This window comes from Leucoraja erinacea, chromosome 28 (assembly GCF_028641065.1).
Source record: "Leucoraja erinacea ecotype New England chromosome 28, Leri_hhj_1, whole genome shotgun sequence".
In the NCBI taxonomy this organism is placed as follows: Eukaryota; Metazoa; Chordata; class Chondrichthyes; order Rajiformes; family Rajidae; genus Leucoraja; species Leucoraja erinaceus.
The window spans coordinates 13,937,230-13,945,495 of record NC_073404.1 but is presented as its reverse complement, the minus strand read 5'-3'; the positions used below and the strand labels follow the sequence as shown (position 1 = coordinate 13,945,495).

Genomic DNA, 8,266 nt, shown 5'->3' with positions numbered 1-8,266 from the left:
CTTGGACCAATATGCTGGTTGTTCAATGTCCTTTCCTAATGTCTAATTGCACTTGTAACACCTCAGATGGAAAGTGATGCAGGCAGTGCCTATATGTAGTATGATCTGGGCAACATTTGGGCATGTGTTGGAAGGTACAAATTATTGCACCACTAAAGTACAATGGCTACAGTATATCAGCTACAAAATGCACTGCCATTGCTTGCCTAGGCTATTCGGATAAAGTAAGTGATTATAGGCGAAGATAGAACTTCAAAGGGATTTTTAAACTTAATAGTTTATAATGTATCTTACATGACCTGCATTTACTGCCCATCCCTAATCTCCCTTGAGAAAGTATACCACTACAACCCTGATAGAGGTACTCTCAAAGTGCTATTAGAGACAGCGTTTGTTTCCAAATTAGGATAGCTAGTTTTCATACCTTTGCCAGTATTGAACAATTGTAACCATGTGGGAAGATTACGTAAATTAGAAATGTATTTTGTAAAATGGATGCTTGAGTGAAGACTATCAAGGTATAACAAATTATGAAAGCTCTAGGTGAGTCTTATTTATTTTCCATCTGCAGGGGTCAGCAACCATGAGCATAGATTTGGGTAGTTGACAGCTGAGACATTTTTGAAAACCCGGTGGCTGATGGAGGACACATTGGATGACAGTGAGAAATTTTCATCACATTTTAAAAGTACCTGGATATTTTCTTGGACCACAGACCAGGTGCTTTTCAATCAGCAGGGGGACAGGATGGACCAAAGCTATAAATTCTCCCTGAGCTTGAACTACATTATTCCTGTCCATGAGAAAAAATAATCAGCAAAACGTTATGGTTAAGTTAAAGTATGAATGAAGATCTCAATCTAGGCATGATTATGTCTGGCAACTTCACAGAATAAAAAAATAAGGTGGCACAGCAGTGGAGTTGCTGCTTTACAGCATCAGAGAACCATGTTCAATCCTGTATCTAAACTTAGAAGTAGGCAGTGTTGGTGTTGGCCTTATAGGCGGTTGTGCAGCTGGTAGACCAAACTGATACCATGTTGGTAAAACTTTACATGCAATTTTAAAATATTTAGTTGGAGGGAACTCTGCCTATCCATTTCTGATGTTTAGACAGATAAGGCAAGAAAGGATGAAAGAAATGGCGATATTGATGGACAAAATGGAACTGAGCTGTATTTTGGAAGGCACGAAGAACAGTTCGTTTGAGAAGAGGGATTAAGGTTAACACAGCCCCACTTAAAAGAAATTCATCTTGGTCTTTAAAACGCATAGAACTAGAAATAGAAGTTTTAGACATTATTACTGCTTCAAGCAAGCTTTTAGTTGCAACAAAGTGGAATAGGGATAATATTTACAAAGTGTATTTTAATAGACATTTCAGACTGATACACATGGACTTTTGATTATTCATTCCACTCTGTCACAGACAAGTTAAGAGTTTGTATTGGTAGTCCAATGGTTTGGCTGGTTTCTGCCAATTATAAGAGATCTTCAAAGAATAATACTAATTCAAAAAAATTGACACTTTTTTTGAAAAACTTGGAAAAGTGATTATATTGTAATAAATGAGCATCTTGCCTCAATCACAGAAGTTTGGGCAATCACATGTAACATGAATCTGTTCACTATCTCCTCACTTTGAACCTTGGCCTTGAAGTTAACTAACACATAAACAGAATAAGTATATATTAAAAAAACATTGTTTCTCTTATTTGATATCCAGGTGAATGAAAATATTTGGGACCCAATTTTCTTTGACTTTCAGAACAGCTGCAGCCAACAGGATCAGAGTGCATGCAGATTGGCCTGAAATCTGATAATCAAGTGATCCAAGAGACTGCAGATGCTGGAATCCTAATTTAAAAAAAACGAAGGAATGCATTACATTCCCCCATCAGATCATTCACATATATTATGCAAAAGCAGTGATGAAGCAAAATTGTGAAGAGTTGGATATATGCCAATGGGTGACATTTTGGATCTTGATTGAAAATCCCTCAGCAGATTTCTCAAGTGATGATTGACATCTCCTCTTTGTCTCTGCTTTCAGACAAAGTACTGACAACTGTCCCCAAATACTGACGGAAAGCTGTGCGGACTTGTTCTGGATCCTCTTCCAGGTTTGAATGGATCAAACTCAGCTTGTTTAATTGCTGCGCTAATGTAGAAAAAAAGTAAAACTTGTTAAGAGCAGAAACCAAATCCCTTTTACAAATAAATGGAGTATTCAGCAAGCCCCACTCACCTAGGCATTTTCCTGACCATTAATAACACTAATGCTTAATCATTCATTCTTTAAAGAAATTGTGTGGCAATGTGGTTCTAATGCTTTTACATGGCCTCCTTGCTTACTTACTTACCGCCTATTATGCCTCCTGGCATGTAGGGCAGCAACAAAGGTCCTCCACTCCTTGTTGATTCCTTCAGTTGCTGTTTCTGTAACATATTTGTTTTACGAGATAGGGTTGTGCTCAACCTCCAACCTGGAGGACCAGTGGATCGCTCTTCATCTCGCCTCTCTACCCTTTGACCTGTCCAGCATGGGAGACCCTAACAGGAGACTAATCTCCCGCTGGCATAGCTCTAGGGACACACAAGCTCCCCGACCACGACAAGGTTGCAATCCAACAGGGAGAATCATGACCTCCTTGGTTACTGCAAAAAACTCAACCTGATTCATATGGCATAATCTTCCACAAACAAAGCCATGCTGACTATCCATATTCAACGTTTGCCTTTTGAAATGCAAGTACATTTTATCGCTCAGAAATCCCTCCAGAAATTGATTTATCACAGATGTGAGGATTAGTGGTGTATAGGTTCTGGGTTTTTCTTTGTTGCCCTTCTTAAATAAAAGTACATTAGCCACACTCCAGTCTCCTGAGACCTCGCCCTTGGCTAATGATGATGCACATATATAATTTCTTATCGAGCTTCCCAGAGTCTTCTTGGATTTACCCGATTAGGCACTGCAGATTTATCTATCTTCAAACATTTTAAGAATTAAAGCACCTCCTCTACTCCAATGTGCACCATCCCCAAGCTTTCCCCAGGTTCACATTCTCCTACTAAATTGCCTACAGAATGTGATAACCCATGTTTTGGCGTGCAACGGAAATTCCTTGTCTGAGGAAATGGCTGGTTAGTCTGCTTGGGTGTATGATGCAAGAACAGAGAATAAATTGCCAGAAAATGAATGCATCAGAACTGCTGATTCGAAACCTTGCGGTAGCATATCAATGAAATGTAGCTCACGCTGTTGATGAATACTTCCAAGTCGTCTGAAAGTGTCACAATTGCTCACTTTTTTCAATGATGATGTGCCAAATCCTAGGGATCCATTAATTCTGGCAGCCATTCATCACTAGCATCCACATCACTATTTACCCTCCACCAACAAATAGTTATCAGTTACTGCAAAACAGAATTGCTATGATTGGACCAATCGTAGAAGTAATCAAAATGTACATAATGTGCTCAGGACAGAACAGGCTGGTGTGCTTTGACCAAAAGTGTCTGTATCGACTTTGAAACCAGCAGACGGGACCGTGTCGCCGGACCCAGAGAGCGCAGGAAGGCCGTGACATCAGTAACTGCAGCAACGTCTCTCTTGTATCCCCACTTTTCCCAAGTGCACACCTCCAGGGCTCGTTTTGCCAGCCACCCTCAGGCTCACCAACAAATATTGCATATTTGGCAACAGTGTTTGCATATGCAAGGTACAGATCTTGGCCCAATTAGTAATCAGAGATTGCTATCTGCCCGAAGGTCCCAATTGAATGCCCATGGCATTCCTTTTCTTCCAAAATTGTGATTATAATCACTTTTGGGAGGAACAATCATCCTTTTAATCATGCCAAGAAAGTGATTGTTGTAATTAATCCAAAAGTCTACATCATGTGACTTACAATGTAGTTAGCAATCTAACAAAAGTACCACAGAGGAATAATAGACAGCTAAAACAATTCTCATGTTTGTTGCTGAAGCCAAAGTGCTTCACAGTGGTACATCAGTTTGTACTCCTGCCACACAGCTATATAAACCTGGATTCTATCTTGCCCTCGGTTTCATCCTGGATACCATTTGTGTGGAGTTCCATGATAGGTATTTACCGATTTATACTGTTAAATATAATTTATTAGGTGGGAAAATATTTGACTCCTAGATAATGGATTGGACTGCACCAGGAGCCATCCTCTGTAGCTGGAGCCACACAATTCCCTCACTTACCCAGGCCTGGCCGACCTCTCCCAGTTGCTGAACTTGGTTTGTGGTGAGCAATTAGAAGACATTGAGAGTCATGTAACCGTTGCTGCTGAACAAAGTAGGAATAGAATGTCTCAATCTCTTTCAGGTGGCTGGGTACTTCCACGTTAAACACAATGATAACTCCATTGGAATCTTTCATTAAGGCAGGCCAGCAAGTCTCAAACCTTCAAATATGAAAAGAACAAAACGTGAAACTTAATACTTACAAGAACTAAAAAAAAAGACCAAATACATACAGATGACCACTTAATATTCAATAATATCCATAACAGGCCTCGAGTTGAATGTTTCAGAATATCATGGTTAACTAAATATCTTGTTTACAGAAGAAATGAAGAACAGTTTCCATGCCATTAAAGTTTTAAACAGAACATTGTCCAAACAGATCTGTTGATGCAATCATGCAGAATCCATTTGCAGACACCCTGCAGCAGTTGCACAAAGTAGCGATAGAATGAACTGACTGCATCGTGCTAGACGAGGCCAATTGCTTTTTTCACGATCCAGTGCCACCAAAACATTTTTTTTAACCAAAAATTATTTAAATCAATTATTTACAATAATATTTAGTATGAAATTAATCAAAACAAAACCCACCACCATAATACAAGACAAACAAATATACTAAATAAATTACTGTACAACTATATTACAATCCTTATTGAGGATGACTTCCACCCCATGCGGAACCCAACGGTCCTGGAAACCCCCAGGGCGCCCGTGCACAGTGCGTATTCCCTCACAAGTACCACCCGGGTGTGAATGTAACTCCGGAAAAGGGACAGGCAACTGGCTCGGGTAAAGCCCTCTTCCACCTGGCGCCGTGACTCACGGATGGCCAGCTTGGTGAGGCTCAGGAGCAACCTATCCAGGACATCTTCTGCCCTACCCTCTCCCTTATGCACAGGGTGTCCAAAGATGACGATGATAGGTGTGAAGTTCAGCCAGAAGGCAAGGAGCAGCCCCTTCAGGTATTGGAAGAGTGGCTGCGACATCACACACTCCATATACACATGTAACACAGACTATACATAATTGTAAGGTGCTGCATTTTGAGAGATCAAATGAAAGAGGGACATATTCAGTAAATGACAAGGCCCTGGGGCGCAACGATGTACAAAAAGATTTTGGGGTTCAGGTTTATAGCTCTCTGAAAGCGGCAACAAATGTACAACGGTAAAGAAGGGGTATGGCACACTTACCTTCATTGGTCAGTGTGTTAAGTATGAAGGTAAGATCATGTTCCAGCCATATTAATCTTTTGTTATGCCACACTTGGGGTATTGTGTGGAGTTTTAGTTGTTCCATTACATGAACAATATGGAGGCTTTGAAGAGGGTGCAAATAAGGTTCACTAGGATATTAACTAGATTAGAAAGTATTCGCTATAAGCAGTTGTTGGACAAACTCGGATTGTTTTCAGAGGAATGTCGGAGGCTAAAGGGGTGATATGATAGATGATTAATTTTACTGTTTTCTTACTTCTGATCACCAGAGCAATCCCAGAGTTCCACTTCGCATCCAACATTTTTACCACCAGCATTCACATTTGGACATTCGAATTCCAGTATTCTAGTATACAAAATGATTATTTCATTAGCATTAATATACATAACTTATACATAATTTATTTAAACCTAAAATCCAAATCACTGACATAAATCTGAGTCCTAGTAATCGCAAGTAGGATCTATTGAAGACATGTGAAAATATAGGCAAAGACTGGTTGGATGGGCTGATGTGAAATTTAATACTGAGAAATGAGAAGTGTGACATGTGGGGAATAAGCAATAAAATTGGAGGGCGTAATTCCAAAAGAAGTGGAAGGCAGAGGGATCTAGGACTATGGTTTACTGAAAGTGCTTGGGTTGGTTGAGAAAGTGATTAAAATGCACAAAGGACCCTGTGCCATAGAGAGCATAGAGCAGGGAAGTCGCAAATAACCAATAAAACAAAACATAGGTTCATTTCTGCACATTACCATGAGATCAAAGTTATTAATAGAACAATTACTAAATAGTTAGGCAGTCGGAGACAGAAAAGCTAAATGGAAACAAATTGAAACAGAGGTACAGCTACAAATGTGGAGTGAGAGAGAGAAAGAATAAAAGGATATTACCTGAAAAACAGAATACTCAGTGATTGTTAACTGGACCAAATACTACATTAACTTAACAGCATGTTATTTGCACACTTTGAAGAAATTCTCCTCCTCTTTTCCAGCTTTCCCCCACCCACCGCAATCAGGCTGAAGAAGGGTCTAGACCCAAAATGGCATGCATCTGTATCATGCTACCTCACCTGCTCAGTTACCCCAGCACTTTGTGTAGGAAAGAACAGCAGATGCTGGTTTAAATCGAAGGTAGACTCAAAATGCTGGAGTAACTCGGTTGGACAGGCAGCATCTCTGGAGAGAAGGGATGGGTGACGTTTCCGGTCAAGACCCTTCTTCAGTCTTCAGCGTGATTTCTTTACCAATAGAACTGCACCAATCTGATATATTTGTTCTGTTGGCAGCTGTTTCTAATTTACCATACAAATTGTATTATCAGACATTAACATATTTTGAGAAATAATTTCACCCCATGACAGTAAATAGATTTAATGCACGGACAATAGGAGATTGTAGTGTGGCGATTCAGGATGGTATCATAGTGAGATCTGCATTATACAGCAGCTATCTGAACACATCCAGATACAACAACTGGACGGCAACCAGGAATGGGAAAGGTATTTAGTGAACTTTCTTCTGCTTATCCTGCAGCCACTATGTGCTATGATTAGCAAATGCTAGAAACCACACGGCACACAAGGTTCGGTGATTCATGAATAAGAATATAAGATAAATGTATAATGTTTTCTCTCTGTCATCATCATTTTATGTATTACAAAGTACGTTTTGAGGCAAGTTTGGTTTTAAATAAACTGCTAGATGCTCCATGTACCTGACTCCCTGAGTAGGGCTGTAGTCGCCACCAATTGCTTCTGTTGCATCAGAAAGAAAATTTGCCAGAACCGTTTTTCCGCTCTAAAAAGATAAATCCAGGAACATATACTGTACAATATACTTTATAATCATGATGGATCAGCACATCTCAACATTTATACGTTGATCATATATTTTAAAAATCGGCATGCCTTCCTTACAAATTACCAGGATAATATTGCTAGTTTCAACTTAATGGGATGCGAGATGGCCCCATTCTATTAAGAGTTAATGTTTCAGGCAACAGTGTGTCCCTCAGCAATCCATAATCACCTGCCATTCCCAGGTGATTGGATTTCGTTGAGATGTTTCCTAGCACGGTAGCACCAAGCCTCTTGGATCTATAGCAGTAACTTCTCAGTCCCCAGCTGTTGCAGCTGTAATAATCATCCGCCACGACGTTTATTCTTCTCATCCTACCACCCATCCCGGCGTTTGACCCTTCCTTCTACGCACCTCCAACCGCTTATTTAACAGACTTTATACACCCTTGTGCATCAACACGCTACCATACATTTGATTTACCCGACATCTATCTTCGCTCGCCTGCTCACTACACCCGATGTCTAGTCACCATCAACCTCGGAGCTCCACCGGACCTGCGTTTATCGCCAACTGACCTCGCTCGGCCCCACCAGGAGCAGCTTCGCATTAAACATGGCTGGCTTGACCGCCGACTCCCGTCACCATGGAGACGACCCGGGCCGCAGGTCCCTGCTCCAGGGGAAGGGGGCGGGACTTCGGGCTGCCGCTCGTCACGTCGCGCGCTGACAGCGGGCGAGCTCGCACCGCCTGCGGTTGGTCGACACAACGTAGACACGCCCCCCGACCGCGCACGCGCGATCGCACTCGCCCCCGTGGGCAAAGATTTGGATACAAGAGATTTACCTAACACCATTTTCTGAATAATGTGGATTCCCTTCAGTTCCTCCCTACCACTAGATCCTCGGTCCCCTAGTATTTTCGGGAGATTATTTTATGTCTTCCTTAGTGAATACAGAACCAAAG

The 8,266-nt window shown here is 41.1% G+C and overlaps 1 protein-coding gene across 2 annotated transcripts; it reads right to left on the bottom strand.

Moving 5' to 3' along the window:
• Positions 1-1,350: 1,350 nt before the first annotated feature.
• Positions 1,351-8,029, bottom strand: ift22 (intraflagellar transport 22 homolog (Chlamydomonas)). Of its 2 annotated transcripts, XM_055657790.1 has the most exons (5): positions 7,879-8,029; positions 7,218-7,300; positions 5,755-5,844; positions 4,234-4,436; positions 1,351-2,161 (listed from the first exon to the last, which is right to left on the bottom strand). In XM_055657790.1, exons 1-5 carry the CDS (start codon positions 7,915-7,917, stop codon positions 2,013-2,015), a joined length of 564 nt encoding a protein of 187 aa, XP_055513765.1. In that variant the 5' UTR covers positions 7,918-8,029; the 3' UTR covers positions 1,351-2,012. The 2 variants fall into 2 exon arrangements, with proteins under 2 accessions (XP_055513765.1, XP_055513764.1); XM_055657789.1 differs by lacking the exon at positions 7,218-7,300 and having other exon boundaries at positions 7,879-8,012.
• Positions 8,030-8,266: the final 237 nt, after the last annotated feature.

Excerpts from the sequence above, each read along its gene's own strand:
- ift22 (XM_055657790.1), bottom strand. The coding sequence starts at position 7,917 with ATGTTTAATGCGAAGCTGCTCCTGGTGGGGCCGAGCGAG. Across the intron at positions 5,845-7,217 it reads AGCCCTACTCAGGGAGTCAG|AATACTGGAATTCGAATGTC; the intron begins GTACATGGAGCA and ends TTTGTATACTAG. Across the intron at positions 4,437-5,754 it reads GATTGCTCTGGTGATCAGAA|GTTTGAGACTTGCTGGCCTG; the intron begins GTAAGAAAACAG and ends TCATATTTGAAG.